This window comes from Anomaloglossus baeobatrachus, chromosome 3 (assembly GCF_048569485.1).
Source record: "Anomaloglossus baeobatrachus isolate aAnoBae1 chromosome 3, aAnoBae1.hap1, whole genome shotgun sequence".
NCBI classification, from domain to species: Eukaryota; Metazoa; Chordata; class Amphibia; order Anura; family Aromobatidae; genus Anomaloglossus; species Anomaloglossus baeobatrachus.
The window spans coordinates 545,704,054-545,721,073 of record NC_134355.1 but is presented as its reverse complement, the minus strand read 5'-3'; the positions used below and the strand labels follow the sequence as shown (position 1 = coordinate 545,721,073).

Below are 17,020 nucleotides of genomic sequence, written 5' to 3'. Positions count from 1 at the left end.
TCCTGGACGCGAGTCCTGACTTTGGAGCCGTGAGTCTCCTCCGCAGGAGAATGCATCAGCGAGCAGCTGCTGGTGCTCACGATCTGGATTTGGGCCGCTGCGGTTTCCTGCTGTATTCTCAGTATGGAGGACACTTGCGACTCTGAAAGCCACACCACAGGTCAGTTATTGATGCGCTCTGCACACGCACAGTGGATGGGATTTCTAGAAATCACATCCACTCTGCTTGTACTGTACAACCCAGTGCTCTGGACGCAGCTGAAATATACTGCCTCCAAAATGCTGCAAACACTGATTAGCACGCAGCCCTGAGGGAATGGAGGAAAGGTGAAAATTTGTATTCTTTTTTGGCGTTTGTGAAGGGCGGCATTATAGAGGACGAAGATGAAGGCACAAGGATGGGCAGAATACTAGAAGGATGGGCAGAATACTAGAAGGATGGGTAGAATACTAGAAGGATGGGCAGAATACTAGAAGGATGGATAGAATACTAGAAGGATGGATAGAATACTAGAAGGATGGATAGAATACTAGAAGGATGGGTAGAATACTAAAAGAATGGGTAGAATACTAGAAGGATGGATAGAATACTAGAAGGATGGGCAGAATACTAGAAGGATGGATAGCATACTAGAAGGATGGGTAGAATACTAGAAGAATGGGTAGAATACTAGAAGGATGGATAGAATACTAGAAGGATGGGCAGAATACTAGAAGGATGGATAGAATACTAGAAGGATGGGTAGAATACTAGAAGAATGGGTAGAATACTAGAAGGATGCGCCAATACTAAAAGGATAGGCAGAATACTAAAAGTATGGGCAGAATACTAAAAGGATGGGCAGAGTACTAGAAGGATGGGCAGAGTACTAGAAGGATGGGCAGAGTACTAGAAGGATGGACAGAGTACTAGAAGGATGGGCAGAGTACTAGTACGATGGGCACAATACTACAAGGATGGGCATGAGGATGGGCAGAATACTACAAGGATGGGCACAGTACTACAAGGCACATGGATAGACAATACTAAACGGATGCACACAATACTACAAGGATGGGCAGAATACTACAGGGCACAAGGATAAGCACAATAATACAGGGCACTAGTATGGACAATACTACAAGGATGGGCAGAATACTACAGGGCACCAGGATAAGCACAATATTACAGGGCACAAGTATGGACAATACTACAAGGATCGGCACAATACTACAGGGCACAAGGATGGGAGACATTACTACAGGGTACAAGCATGGGCACATTACTACAGGGCACAAAGATGGGCACATTACTACAGAGGACAAGGATGGGGGACATTACTACAGGGCACAAGGATGGGGACTTTGCTACAGTATGGGGGACATAACTACCAGGATACAAGGATGTGCATATTATACAGGACCCAAGGGGGACATTACTACAGGATGGGTGACATTATTACAGGATGGGGGACATTACTTCAAGATGTTGGCTAAGATGACTATGATGCTGCTAATTTTAAAACAATATTAGAAAGAGATAAAATGTAAAAAAATCAAAATAAAGGATGACTTTTTTGCCATGAAAAATGACTATATATATATATACTTAACTAAACGAAAGTGCAGGTTTGTTATAATCAAGCAAAAAAATGTTCAACATAGTGATCCAAAGGTGTACAGAAAAAAAAATGGAGTCATTAAAAATGTCACTTTGTCCTGCAAAGAATGCGGCCCCACTCATTTTTTTTTCTCTATGTACGGCCCAGCTGAGTTGGATACTCCTGCCATTATACACACCATGTTTGGAGAGCTTTAACGCTCTATCAACAGTGAAGTTTGGAGGTTGGAACATCATAGTGTGGGACTATTTTTTCAGCATACAGCACTGGATGTATAGACAAATATACCTACACATTCTTGATAAAATCTGCTGTAATCTGCCAAGATGAAAAAGATGAAAGAAGGATGAACATTTCAGCAAGATATTGAGCCCAAACACACAGCCACGCAAACCCTCAGTTTGTTTCAGAGAAAGAAAATAAAGCTGCTAGAATGGCTCAGCCAATCACAGGAAAATTTATGTAAGAGTTCACAGAAGGAGTCCATGGAACCTTCAGGATTTGAAAAATATATGTGTGGAAGAATGGGCCAAAATCTCACTTGAGCAATGCATGTGACCAGTTTCTCTATATAGAATGCATCTTGAAGCTATACTCACTAACAAAGGCTTCTGTACGCATGTGGTATCCCACAAAGTGCCCATCTCCATGGAATACCAGAAGTATAGTGTGTTCTGTGCAAATACTGTTATTTCTATGCATACTGTGTGATGTGACATATTGTGCACTCAAAGGATGAAGCTTCCCCTGTGCAGTTAGCCAATGACTGCAGTTGTAAGCGTCATGGGAAAGTGGGAGAGCTAACTCTGGCTATGCAGTGGAAAATGAAATCCAATAGGAGACGGCTATTGAAAGAGTAAGGGCAGCTGACAGGATCCATGGTGGGAGGATTTCTAACGTACCTCTAGAAGGATAATCTGCCAGCGGGAAGGAAGAGCTGAGCCCTAAGGAAGAAGGATTACCAGAGAGACTGTCTGAAACCAGTGAAATTATCTGATAAGGGGAAACTTTTCTCCTTGCGGAAACTGACAAACCAATCTGGTTGTCAGTGGTGAGGAGTCTTATAGCAGCAATGCTCCTCTGGGAAATATTCAAACTATCTCTTCAGGGAGGAAGGAGATGAACTCTAGTGCACTGTGTCTGCAAATTGAGGTTCTAATCTGGCATGAATGCTAGGTCATATGAAAAGGCTCGTTAAAGGGCCACTTTTTGACTTTTAGGACTGCTACTTCTAAAAGGTGGCACTAGAGTTCATCTCCCTCCTCCCTGAAGAGACTGATCTGATAAGAAACAAATCCCTCAGCGATCTGCCTGTCTGCATGCGTGAGTCAATCTTTACTGTAAGTGGAGAAAAAAAGAAAAAATACTGACCAGCCATTATCTACTACATATATACTGTATATATATATTCATGTTATCAGCAGTAAAGAAACTGTTCATTTCCAAGGCATAGTTGCTTTTTTAAGATTGAAAATTAAGTGTACAAACGATTATCACCATCATCAGATTCCACTTAAGGGTGCAGCTATGGTGAAAAACACTGTGTCCTACTATTATATTCCTTTCTATTGGGGGACTGTGTGTGTGTGTGTCTGTGTGTGTGTGCGTGTGTGTGTGTGCGTGTGTGTGCGTACGTGTGTGTGTGTGTGCGTACGTGTGTGTACAACTTGGAAGGGACCCACCTTGATAATAACGTCGGCCACAGTAAGGTGGTTAAGAGGCCAGTCCCTACCATGCCCCACATGAGGTTACCACACAAAGTATTAGCTAATTTTCAGAAAGTGTGTCCAATACTTTTTCCCTGTGTCATTTATGATCATTACACATAACCTAATTTGTGTACATCTATGTTTGATTTTTTTTGCATGTGTGAATTGTATGGATTGTTATCGACATCTGAAAAGTTCATACCAATAGAAATCTTAGAAATATACTAAATTAAAAAAATTGACATGGTCACTCCTCATGCAACCGCCTCCAAGACTTCTCACAAGCATCCCCTGTCTTCTGGAATTCGCTGCCTCAACATGTCAGACTACACTTCTGCTACACTTGCAAGCTTCAAACAGAACTTGAAAACTCATCTGCTCAGAAATGCCTATAATCTCCGATGACCGCACTGCCCCACCACCACAGCTGCCGCCCCACCACTGTGCCGGAACTGCCGCCCAACCAACACCCCACCTACTGTCTCCTCCCAAGAATCCTATAGAATGTAAGCCCGCAAGGGCAGGGTCCTCCTCCTTCTGCACCAGTCTGTCTATTGTAATTTGTATATGTATTCTGTGTGTAACCCTTTCTCATGTACAGCACCATGGAATCAATGGTGCTCTATAAATAAATAATAATAATAATAATAATAATGGTCAATACTTTTTTCACCCACTTATTATTTACTCTACATCATTGAATGCATGCTCTAACTTTAAGGGGTATTCTTCAACAACTGTGCTAAAACTCTTATACTATCCTCTTTAAAAGTCTCACAACATAACTTGAACTTGAAAGCACTAAAAGTGCAATGACACTCAACTGATAATTTTCATCATTGGTCCTTTAAGTATAAAGAAAAGCAAAGTTCTGGTAAAGAGCAGAAGGTTCTTATTGGTAAACTAGGAGCTGTCAGCAGAGATCAGAAAGTTATCATTTCAAGTCTCAATTATATCCTTGTTGGAAAGTGTTCAGATATTTATGACATTAGGCCACGTTTTACAGGAAATATGCCTGCTCCAATCTAGTTTTCACACTTTCCTCAGCAAATAAAACCATAATTGAAACGGAATGTAATTTAAATGGAAATCCTGTCTGTTCTGATAAATTCAAACAGAGAACCTGTCCACTCTTATCAGAGAATGCTGATAGAAATTTACCTGCAAAATATGATCTTTTTTTTCCTTAAAATCAGCTGAAGAATAAATAAGTACAGATAACCAGTAACCAAAGTTAATAGAGTTCAGAAGAACAGTCTCAGAATACCAAATCTTAGTCTGTGCAGAATGTTTACCAGGACTTAGGGGTACTTTGCACGCTGCGACATTGCTAGCCGATGCTAGCGATGCCGAGCGCGATAGTACCCGCCCCCGTCGCACATGCGATATCTTGTGATAGCTGCCGTAGCGAACATTATCGCTACAGCAGCTTCACACGCACTTACCTGCCCTGCGACGTCGCTCTGGCCAGTGGCCCGCCACCTTCCTAAGGGGGCGGGTAGTGCGGCGTCACAGTGATGACACACGCCAGGCGGCTAATAGAAGCGGAGGGCCAGAGATGAGCGGGATGTAAACATCCCGCCCACCTCCTTCCTTCTGCATAGCCGGTGGAGGCAGGTAAGGAGAAGTTCCTCGCTCCTGCGGCTTTATACACAGCGATGTGTGCTGCCACAGGAACGAGGAACAACATCGTACCTGTCGCTGCAGCAAAATTATGAAAATCACCGACACTACAAAGATCACCGATTTACGCCGCTTTTGCGATCATTTATCGGTGCATCTAGGCTTTACACGTTGCAATGTCGTTACTGGCGCCGGATGTGCGTCACTTTCGATTTGACCCCGACAACATCGCAGTAGCGATGTTGCAACGTGCAAATTACCCCTAAGTCACAGTGATGAACTTAGGGGGTGCAATTAAAAAACTGGGAACCAAAACCAAAATAATTAAGAAAATATTTTTTTCTTTATAAGTGGAAGAATACAGCAATCCAAGTATAATTAATAATCAAAAATAGCATAAAAATACACCTTTATTCCTGAACTTGCAAGAGCAACATTAATTACTCCAGAACACGCAAGTCAGGTACTGAAAGCCATCACTAACAAAGGTGAAAACACCCTGGCCACATGGGTTTAGCCAATTATGTGCGCACCCAGAGGGGTCACGTCTAGTGATGGCCACTAGAAATAACAAACACATGAAAAAAACCAAACAAACATAAAGAAAATTTGATGTTGCTATAAGCAAAGGACAGTGGTCCAATTGACAGAATAAACACAACAAACAAAATAATACCTAAAAAAACAAAACAAAGTGCACTCCATTGACTGACAATGGTCAGTCATACAAATACATAAAATGCAATAAGTCTTTAGGCATTATAAAAGGAATGGTCTCACCCAATCCCTTTAGAAGGAGGGACATGTAGTCTCTTGATCCTGAGTAGTGGATTCGTCCGCCATGTACTGGCCCTACCACCTACCAGATATAAAATAACAAAAGACTGCTGCCCCAGACTTCCGTCCTAACAAGGACGGACCACAACTAGGTCTCAAGCTGGACCCCTATGCTGACCCTGATGACATCCCGGCGTCCCGACGCGTTTCGTCACTCAGACTCCTCAGGGGACATGATAGTCGTCAGTCAGGTCCTTTCTGCCAGCCCTCACAAAACCATAATGTCAGAGGTTCTGGCGTGGTCAATATTGGGGTCATTTAAACGTATGGGTGATATCATTGCTCCAATCAGGAGCTACATCCCACCTGATGCTTATTCAATCAAAATCATGTGGATACCCTCATGTGGGTTTGGATTAAACATGTGTACTTACACCCCCTATGTGATGTCACAGGCATTCCACCAACGTGACGTCCATGTTATCCAGGGGAGCTGATCCAATCAGCGCTTTGGTGTATGACCACAACAGGTGCACACTCAGGAGTCCTCCCCACATCCTCTCTAATCGGGTGTCTGCCCACATCCGGCCGGGGACGCACATCTCGTGTGCGCCGGCATCAGGGGGGAGGGACTTCCTGTTGCCCGGGGTCATGTGATCGGGGATTTCCCCGCGTCACTTCCGGTCCGTCGTGTCAGTCATCCCATCTCCGAGTGCAACTCCCACACGCGTCAGCAGTAGGGGAGGTGCTTCCCATTATCCACGGACACGTGATCGGAGGTGGGCATCAGGACTGCACCGCGCGTCACCTCCCGTTCCATGCCCAGTATGGAGATAAGGGAACCTCCCCCTCTCCATGGGGATACGGTCCGATCAGCATATCAGTGCTGTAGCGCATATAACCTCCCACCCCCATATACAACAGGAGTGCAGAGGCAAAATCATGCGCAAAAGCATATAGCCCTGATAGGCTTCATTTAGCCGATCGCCGTCTACCCTCACTATATTCATGAGGGCATATTTGGGGGGTATCTCAAACACCTAATTACCTCAACCATAGAGGTTACAATAATGAAACCAAACCCATAAGGATGACCAGATCCACATAGTGTTGTTATATTATCACATATGTATGCAACTGCAATTTGCAGGTGCATACATAAAACTTGTGACAATTATTGATGAATAAATGGAAAGGGCAAAAACAATATTTCTTCCCATAGTTCCATTTAATAGATACCAAAGGGGTATAAAGAGATTAGGATGGCAGCGAAGCACAATCCATAATGGACTAAATAAAACTGTTGAATAGTAGCTGCTCATTTAGGCCTTTGGGGGAGAGGGTTTCTAGCTGGAAGATCCACCTTGTCTCCCTTTGCAGGATGAATCTATCCCAGTCCCCCCCTCTCTTCGGTCTCAGGACTTTGTCGATTCCAGTAAATCTCAGGACACTTGCATCTCCACCATGTTTTTCAGTGACGTGCCTAGCCACCGCAGTGTCCCTGTGATGTTCGACGTCACCAAGGTGTTCACCAATCCTCCGTCTGAATTCACGGATGGTTTTTCCGATATATTCAAGACCACAGATACAATCAATCTTGTAAATAACCCCCTGTGTGCGGCAGTTGATAAAATGCCGGATAACATACTCTCTCAAGTTTACATTGCTTCTAAATGTCTTGGTGGTCTGTATCACCGGGCACGCAATACATCCTGAGCACTTAAAACATCCCTTGACTCCTCTTGTCAGCCAGTTGTCCTCGACTGACCGTGCAAAATGACTGTGGACCAGCCGGTCCGAGAGGGATTTACCTCTCTTATATGTAATTTGCGGTCTAGTCGGGAGCATTGGACACAGGTCCCTGTCCATTTGTAGAATGGCCCAGTGTTTACCCAGTATGCGACGTACATTTTCCGCCCCGTTGTCAAAGGTGGTTATAAATCTAGTTATACCAAACTGGGTCTCCTCTATTTTCTTCGGGACCAGAAGTTCAGTTCTAGGTCTTTCCCTTGCCACATCATAGGCTCTTTTAATGATGGTCTTTGGGTATCCCCTCTCCTGGAACTTAGCTCCCAGGTCATTCGCCTGTGTTTGGAAGTCACCTTCTCTGGAACAATTTCTTCTAACACGAAGAAACTGTCCCTTCAGTATACCCCTCTTTAGATGTTTTGGATGACTACTGTCCCACCGGAGAAGGGAATTAGAGGCTGTCGGTTTGTAATAGGTACAGGTCTGTAAATTCCCCATCATATCCTTCTGGATCAAAACATCCAGAAAGGGGAGAGAGCCATTCTCCTCAAAAGCTGATGTAAACTTTAGACCAATATTGTTCATGTCCAGGCCCGCCACATAGTTAGACAACTCATCTCTGGCGCCATTCCAAACCACCAGGATGTCGTCTATGTAGCGGGCCCAGATCTCAAAATATGATGTAACCTCCTCCGTCTCAGATGTAAAAATCATAGTCTCCTCCCACCAGCCCAGGAGCAAGTTGGCATATGATGGGGCACAAGGGCTCCCCATCGCAGTGCCCTGAGCTGGTGGTAGAAACGGCCATCGAAGAGGAAAACATTCTTGGTCAAGCAGAAGTCAAGGAGTCTCAAAACAAAGTCATTATGTTGCTGGTACTGAGTACCCCTAGTCGAGAGGAAGTATCTCACCGCCTCCATCCCTTTATCATGTGGGATGGAGGAATAGAGAGCCTCCACGTCAATGCTGGCGAGAGTAGCACAAGACAGTAGTCATCCAAAACATCTAAAGAGGGGTATACCGAAGGGACAGTTTCTTCGTGTTAGAAGAAATTGTTCCAGAGAAGGTGACTTCCAAACACAGGCGAATGACCTGGGAGCTAAGTTCCAGGAGAGGGGATACCCAAAGACCATCATTAAAAGAGCCTATGATGTGTAAATCCCTCTCGGACCGGCTGGTCCACAGTCATTTTGCACGGTCAGTCGAGGACAACTGGCTGACAAGAGGAGTCAAGGGATGTTTTAAGTGCTCAGGATGTATTGCGTGCCCGGTGATACAGACCACCAAGACATTTAGAAGCAATGTAAACTTGAGAGAGTATGTTATCCGGCATTTTATCAACTGCCGCACACAGGGGGTTATTTACAAGATTGATTGTATCTGTGGTCTTGAATATATTGGAAAAACCATCCGTGAATTCAGACGGAGGATTGGTGAACACCTTGGTGACGTCGAACATCACAGGGACACTGCGGTGGCTAGGCACGTCACTGAAAAACATGGTGGAGATGCAAGTGTCCTGAGATTTACTGGAATCGACAAAGTCCTGAGACCGAAGAGAGGGGGGGACTGGGATAGATTCATCCTGCAAAGGGAGACAAGGTGGATCTTCCAGCTAGAAACCCTCTCCCCCAAAGGCCTAAATGAGCAGCTACTATTCAACAGTTTTATTTAGTCCATTATGGATTGTGCTTCGCTGCCATCCTAATCTCTTTATACCCCTTTGGTATCTATTAAATGGAACTATGGGAAGAAATATTGTTTTTGCCCTTTCCATTTATTCATCAATAATTGTCACAAGTTTTATGTATGCACCTGCAAATTGCAGTTGCATACATATGTGATATTATAACAACACTATGTGGATCTGGTCATCCTTATGGGTTTGGTTTCATTATTGTAACCTCTATGGTTGAGGTAATTAGGTGTTTGAGATACCCCCCAAATATGCCCTCATGAATATAGTGAGGGTAGACGGCGATCGGCTAAATGAAGCCTATCATGGCTATATGCTTTTGTGCATGATTTCGCCTCTGCACTCCTGTTGTATATGGGGGTGGGAGGTTATGTGCGCTACAGCACTGATATGCTGATCGGACCGTATCCCCATGGAGAGGGGGAGGTTCCCTTATCTCCATACTGGGCATGGAACGGGAGGTGACGCGCGGTGCAGTCCTGACGCCCACCTCCGATCACGTGTCCGTGGATAATGGGAAGCACCTCCCCTACTGCTGACGCGTGTGGGAGTTGCACTCGGAGATGGGATGACTGACACGACGGACCGGAAGTGACGCGGGGAAATCCCCGATCACATGACCCCGGGCAACAGGAAGTCCCTCCCCCCTGATGCCGGCGCACACGAGATGTGCGTCCCCGGCCGGATGTGGGCAGACACCCGATTAGAGAGGATGTGGGGAGGACTCCTGAGTGTGCACCTGTTGTGGTCATACACCAAAGCGCTGATTGGATCAGCTCCCCTGGATAACATGGACGTCACGTTGGTGGAATGCCTGTGACATCACATAGGGGGTGTAAGTACACATGTTTAATCCAAACCCACATGAGGGTATCCACATGATTTTGATTGAATAAGCATCAGGTGGGATGTAGCTCCTGATTGGAGCAATGATATCACCCATACGTTTAAATGACCCCAATATTGACCACGCCAGAACCTCTGACATTATGGTTTTGTGAGGGCTGGCAGAAAGGACCTGACTGACGACTATCATGTCCCCTGAGGAGTCTGAGTGACGAAACGCGTCGGGACGCCGGGATGTCATCAGGGTCAGCATAGGGGTCCAGCTTGAGACCTAGTTGTGGTCCGTCCTTGTTAGGACGGAAGTCTGGGGCAGCAGTCTTTTGTTATTTTATATCTGGTAGGTGGTAGGGCCAGTACATGGCGGACGAATCCACTACTCAGGATCAAGAGACTACATGTCCCTCCTTCTAAAGGGATTGGGTGAGACCATTCCTTTTATAATGCCTAAAGACTTATTGCATTTTATGTATTTGTATGACTGACCATTGTCAGTCAATGGAGTGCACTTTGTTTTGTTTTTTTAGGTATTATTTTGTTTGTTGTGTTTATTCTGTCAATTGGACCACTGTCCTTTGCTTATAGCAACATCAAATTTTCTTTATGTTTGTTTGGTTTTTTTCATGTGTTTGTTATTTCTAGTGGCCATCACTAGACGTGACCCCTCTGGGTGCGCACATAATTGGCTAAACCCATGTGGCCAGGGTGTTTTCACCTTTGTTAGTGATGGCTTTCAGTACCTGACTTGCGTGTTCTGGAGTAATTAATGTTGCACGTTGCAAGTTCAGGAATAAAGGTGTATTTTTATGCTATTTTTGATTCTTTATAAGTGGAAGAAATATCTACTTTTTGCACTAGATAACATATCCACAAAACTTCTAAAGCCATGTTAACATTTTGTTAACCATTGGGCTTAACTGGTTCACTGCATTCCTCAACATTACCTTTTGCCAATAAAATAGTCTATTCTTCACTTATAATCTGAATTTTTTTTCACAATCTAGTATAAATACTGTAAATGATGCTTGCGATTGCTCATTGGAAATGTCTACACATAATATGACCGGTATATGCCAGTTTGACTCATTGTTTCTTCTTGGATTGTTTCTTAAAGGGGTTGCCCCACAAATAAAATATCACATGGCTACCAAAGTCCTCGGTGTGACCATTGTTCCATCATAACTGTTGGCTGCACATTCTCACTACTATTCCATTCGCACAAGGGACTTGGGATCCGTGGTTGTCTAGTAAGCCAGAACCCCCAGCGATGATACATTTCATCTCTACTGGGTGGAGGATGAATGTTGTTTATAGGACAGCCCTATTTAATGATTAGAATGATTTAAACCATTGGCAAAACTATAGAGCAACACCATTACTATAACTGGTATGTTGCGGTGGGGATCAGTTGTAAATTTTGCATAGGGACATCAAGTTAACACCCATTTCAAATTCTGACCTCTGCTGAGAATAAAATAACATAAAGCGAGAAATCATTGATTGAAATTGACAACATTTGAAGGGAAACTCTTTGTGTTACTCCCCTGTCCTGGCATCTGCACTGAGGCTCTGCATTTTAATTCCTCTGTGACTGACTCCATCTGTGCTATGGTAACCTTGCATGTATCTTAGTATTCAGATAGCAGTGCAGGCTGTATATTATGTTATCCAGTAGTCTATCAACTTTCTATCCAAATCAGTTACAACCAGGTGCCTGATTGTCTACTCTTCTCATCTGTTCCTTAGTGTTAGCCACGCTTACAGCTCTCCTTCAGCAAGCTCTCTGATTACCATCTTGTCTCATTTCTATTCCCTCACATCTGCTACATCTGAGTACTCGACAAACCTACTTGTCTGTGCTATCCCAAGGTGCAGTTGTCAGGGATCAGATGTAATGGATGACCAGGGATGATAGGGTCTCCATAGGTTACCCTAATTCTGGGGTCCCTGAGCTCACCCTCACACCCAGAGGTACTCTTGAAGGTAGAGAGGTCCGGGCCCCCGACCCAGCCCTGACTCCTCTCCTGACCCTGATGACAAGTCCCCACTGCACCCACCACCCAGGGGACTGACCAGGACAGAGATCCCGAAAACTCTTACAACAACAAGCTACAGACAGGGGTAAAATAAATACTCATACACACCTAAAATCTAAACCAGGGAACAACCAAGGATATACAGGTAAGGATTAACAAAGGAAAAGAGGTAGTACAAAAGGAAAACAACTTGCAACAAATCACAGCAGACAGCAAGAGCAGAAGCAACCATGTCTTTTCTGCTCCTAGGCTAGCTCCTAACTGAATAGAATAACTAGTGCAAAGTCCAGGAGGCAGAGGGCTTAAATCCCGTCTGAAAGTTAATAATTGCTGCCAGCTTCGCATGTCTGCTGCATCAGATAATCGAAGTGTCATTCTTCACATACAATTACATTAATACTAATTCAGGTGGCATCTGTGCTAGTTCAGCTCTACTGCATTAATGCCTCTAATCAATATTGCTCCCCCCAACCTATGACCTAGTTAATCCACCTCACAACGTGAGCCCATAATAAAAAGAGAATTTTATGGAGTCCTCTAAAGCTAAGAACTTTACTGGAACCATCTCTATAGCCACTTTAAACAGTTACAAGATGTCAAGCAAAGGAGACACTGACTCTTCAGTGGACAAACTATTTGAATTTATACTAAATGAAAAGCTGTTTCAATTTGTTTTATATTTTGAAAAAAAATCTATTAAAGTTGATGTGTAATCTCAAAACAAACGTTTCATGTGCTAAAGAAGAGGTATCATGACATAGCTTACCGCATAAGTTCTTTAAAGATGTGTCAGAATAGGTTTCACGGTCACAACCTTTTCCAAAATGATTGGTCTGGAGTTCAATGCTAGTACGAACAGAAGACACAGGTCCATCACAGGTCTCCAAGTGAATATTAGGAAATAGTGCAACACTTGTAGATCCAATGTTGTATTCGATACGTCTTTCCCAGTCTAAAAGATAAGTTATAATGTGCTTAATTATAGTTAATAATTGAACCACAAATGTAACACAACAGTGTCTACAATGTTTGCTTAAAGGGAGTCTGTCACTGCAAAATGGCAACTAAGCTGCTGAACATTTATATAGAGAACCTAGCCCCTATTTAAAGCATTCTAGGCAAGTATAGTCTAACTTTATAGGATGGGCGTGATGGTGCACCAAGGCATAAGTCACACCAATAGTGCACTAAACCACCCTCATTTGCATATCAAACAAATGTACATTTTTGGTTAAACATTAAATTAAACTATCCTGGCCAAGCATGATTTAAATAGGGGCTAGGAGTCCTATATAAAGGTGTAGGTAGCTTACTTGCCGACTTGGGGATAACCAACCTCTTTCAATGGCTAATTATTTTAACTGGTCTGAAAAACAACACAGACCAAAAGTTTGGACACACCTTCTCATTCAAAGAGTTTGCTTTATTTTCATGACTCTGAAAATTGTAGATTCCCCTTAAAGGCATCAAAACTATGAATTAACACATGTGGAATAAAATACCTTACAAAAAAGTGTGAAACAACTAAAAATATGTCTTATATTCTAGGTTCTTGAAAGTAGCCACCTTTTGCTTTGATTACTGCTTTGCACACTCTTGGCATTCTCTTGATGAGCTTCAAGAGGCAGTCACCGGAAATGATTTTAACTTCACAGGTGTGCCCTGTCAAGTTTAATAAGTGGGATTTCTTGCCTTATAAATGGGGTTGGGACCATCAGTTGTGTTGTGCAGAAGTCTGGTGGATACACAGCTGATTGTCCTACAGAATAGACTGTTAGAATTTGTATTATGGCAAGAAAAAAGCAGCTAAGTAAAGAAAAACGTGTGGCCATCATTACTTTAAGAAATGAAGGTCAGTCAGTCTGAAAAATTGGGAAAACTTTGAAAGTGTCCCCAAGTGCAGTGGCAAAAACCATCAAATGCTACAAAGAAACTGGCTCACATGAGGACCGCCTCAGGAAAGGAAGACCAAGAGTCACCTCTGCTGCAGAGAATAAGTTTATCCGAGTCACCAGCCTCAGAAATCGCAGGTTAACAGCAGCTCAGATTAGAGAACAGGTCAATGCCACACAGATTTCTAGCAGCAGACACATCTCTAGAACAACTGTTAAGAGGAGACTTTGTGCAGAAGGCCTTCATGGTAAAATAGTTGCTAGGAAACCACTGCTAAGGACAGGGAACAAGTGGAAAAGACTTATTTGGGCTAAAGAACACAAGGAATGGACATTAGACCAGTAGAAATCTGTGCTTTGGTCTGATGAGTCAAAATTTGAGATCTTTGGATCCAACCACCGTGTCTTTGTGCGACACAGAAAAGGTGAACGGATGGACTCTACATGCCTGGTTCCCACAGTGAAGCATGGAGGAGGAGGTGTGATAGTGTGGGGGTTCTTTGCTGGTGATGCGGTTAGGGATTTATTCAAAACTGAAGGCATAGTGAACCAGCATGGCTACCACAGCATCTTGCAGCAGCATGCTATTCCATCTGGTTTGCGTTTAGTTGGACCATCACTTATTTTTCAACAGTACAATGACCCCAAACACACCTCCAGGCTGTGTAAGGGCTATTTGACTAAGAAGGAGGGTGATAGGGTGCTACGCCAGATGACCTGGCCTCCACAGTCACCAGACCTGAACCCAATCGAGATGTTTTGGGGAGAGCTGGACCGCAGAGTGAAGGCAAAAGAGCTAACAAGTGCTAAACATCTCTGGGTACTCCTTCAAGACTGTTGGAAGACCTTTTCCGGTGACTACCTCTTGAAGCTCATCAAGAGAATGACAAGAGTATGCAAAGCAGTAATCAAAGCAAAAGGTGGCTACTTTGAAGAACCTAGAATATAAGATATATTTTTAGATGTTTCACACTTTTTTTGTTAAGTATTTCATTCCACATGTGTTAATTCATAGTTTTGATGCCTTCAATGTGAATATACAATTTTCAGAGTCATGAAAATAAAGAAAACTTTTTGAATGAGGTGTGTCAAAACATTTGGTCTGTATTGTATAAATAGTATAGACGATTATTTCTTTGCTCTTCTTGTGTACAAGTAGAGCCCATTTGACCCATAAAACGCTCCTCATATTGACCCAGACTCAAATATAACAGTATTCCCCTATTTAGCGCTTATTTGAACTCAAAGCCAGCAGTGACCAATGAAAGTCCCTCATAAGTTTATACAGGCAGATTGTTTTAATAGAGATTTATATTTGGCAACAATAATAATTCCCAGCAGAATAATATATTGACTTACAAACATCACTCGCATGGTAATACTATAATTTCTAGCTTCCTTATGGAAGTCAAACACTGAAATATGTCAGTCCATTGTGTTCTGTATTCCAGCTTTTACTATCTGTATGGTAAATCATCTGAGCAGCTATTTTGAAAGCAAATCCCAGTTATTCTATATTACATTTGCTAATTACTTAATGTCAACGTTTTGCTCAGATGGCAACTAAGCGTGGGAGGTGAAATTAGTTTGTGTTTTCCCTAGTGACAGACTGGCTAATCTTATTAGAGCTCATTTATCGAGTCACCCATCAGCCATAGGAGGTATATATTTTCTATTTTTTCCCTCTTTGTGATTTCTGAAGGTTGATGAGTTTCCCTAAGGTTGTTTGATTCTTGTTTAAACTGTAATCAAAATTAATTTTCAAATACAAGAGAAGAATATAAAGTTCAATGCCAAGTCACAAGATTCTAATTTAGAAATATATCTTGAAGAAAAAGAAAAGAGCTTCTAAAAATAATTTATCACAGATCGTTTTACACTTAATCTCTTACATTTTGCCTCTATAATTTTTATTTAAAACTTTGATAAATGGTGCCAACAAAAAAACTAAATTAAGCAAAATCCAGTGATCATCTGACATCGAGAATAGAGATGGCAAGCACCCATATACAGTTACATCTTAGATACATTTATAAAGACATGCTTCTAATTTAGAAATATATCTTGAAGAAAAAGAAGAGCTTCTAAAAATAATTTCACAGATAGTTTTACACTTAATCATATACATTTTGCACCTATACACATTATGGTTCAATGACGTATTAACTTTGGTTTATGGTGCGAAGAAAAAACAAAATTAAACAAAATCCAGTGATTGGCTGACATCAAAAACAAAGATGGCAAACACTCATATACAGATACATCTCACAGATATATTTATAAGGCAAGAATTAAATAAATCAGTTTATATAAAAAAAATCAGCTTATGTAAAAAACAATATATATAGAGGGAAGAAAAAAAGATAGGGAGGAAGATTATCAAATCTCATTATAATTATAGACTGCGAAGGGTGATCCGGCCAGGAAAGACCTGAACTCTGACCAGGGACACCATGTGTCGAAGAAATGTTTTACTCTATATTGTCATCTGCTTTAATCTCTTTCTTGTACATTACTACATTAATTCAATCCATAAAAGCATAGTAGAGGGCAATGAAGATTTCCATAGTCTGGGAATAATTTGGCGCATTGCAAAAATAATGTACTTCAGTGGTCCACCTTTCATTATGTGGTTGGTGCCAGGAAGTGTAAAGGGCACTTTACGCAGCGATATCGCTATCGATATTGCTAGCGAGCATACCCGCCCCCATCGGTTGTGCGTCACGGGCAATTCGCTGCCCGTGGCGCACAACATCGCTTACACCCATCACACATACTTACCTGCCTAGCGACGTCGCTATGGCCGGCGAACCGCCTCCTTTCTAAGGGGTTGGTTCATGCGGCATCACAAAGCGGCCACCCAATAGAAGCGGAGGGGCAGAGATGAGCGGGATGAACATCCCGCCCACCTCCTTCCTTCCTCATTGCGGTCAGCCGCAGGTAAGATGTTGGTCCTCGTTCCTGCGGTGTCACACGTAGCGATGTGTGCTGCCGCAGGAACGACGAACAACCTGCATCCTGCAACAGCAACGATAATAGGAAAAGGAACGACGCGTCAACGATCAATGATTATGTAAGTAATTTTGATCGTTAA

The 17,020-nt window shown here is 42.8% G+C and overlaps 1 protein-coding gene across 1 annotated transcript in view; it reads right to left on the bottom strand.

The window, feature by feature from the left end:
* Positions 1–17,020, bottom strand: part of CLSTN2 (calsyntenin 2) — a 1,533,789-nt gene that overhangs the window by 337,548 nt on the left and 1,179,221 nt on the right. The window contains exon 6 of the mRNA XM_075338625.1: positions 12,801–12,986. Within this exon, the coding sequence (XP_075194740.1) occupies positions 12,801–12,986 (186 nt within the window). The remainder of the gene's footprint in view (positions 1–12,800; positions 12,987–17,020) is intronic.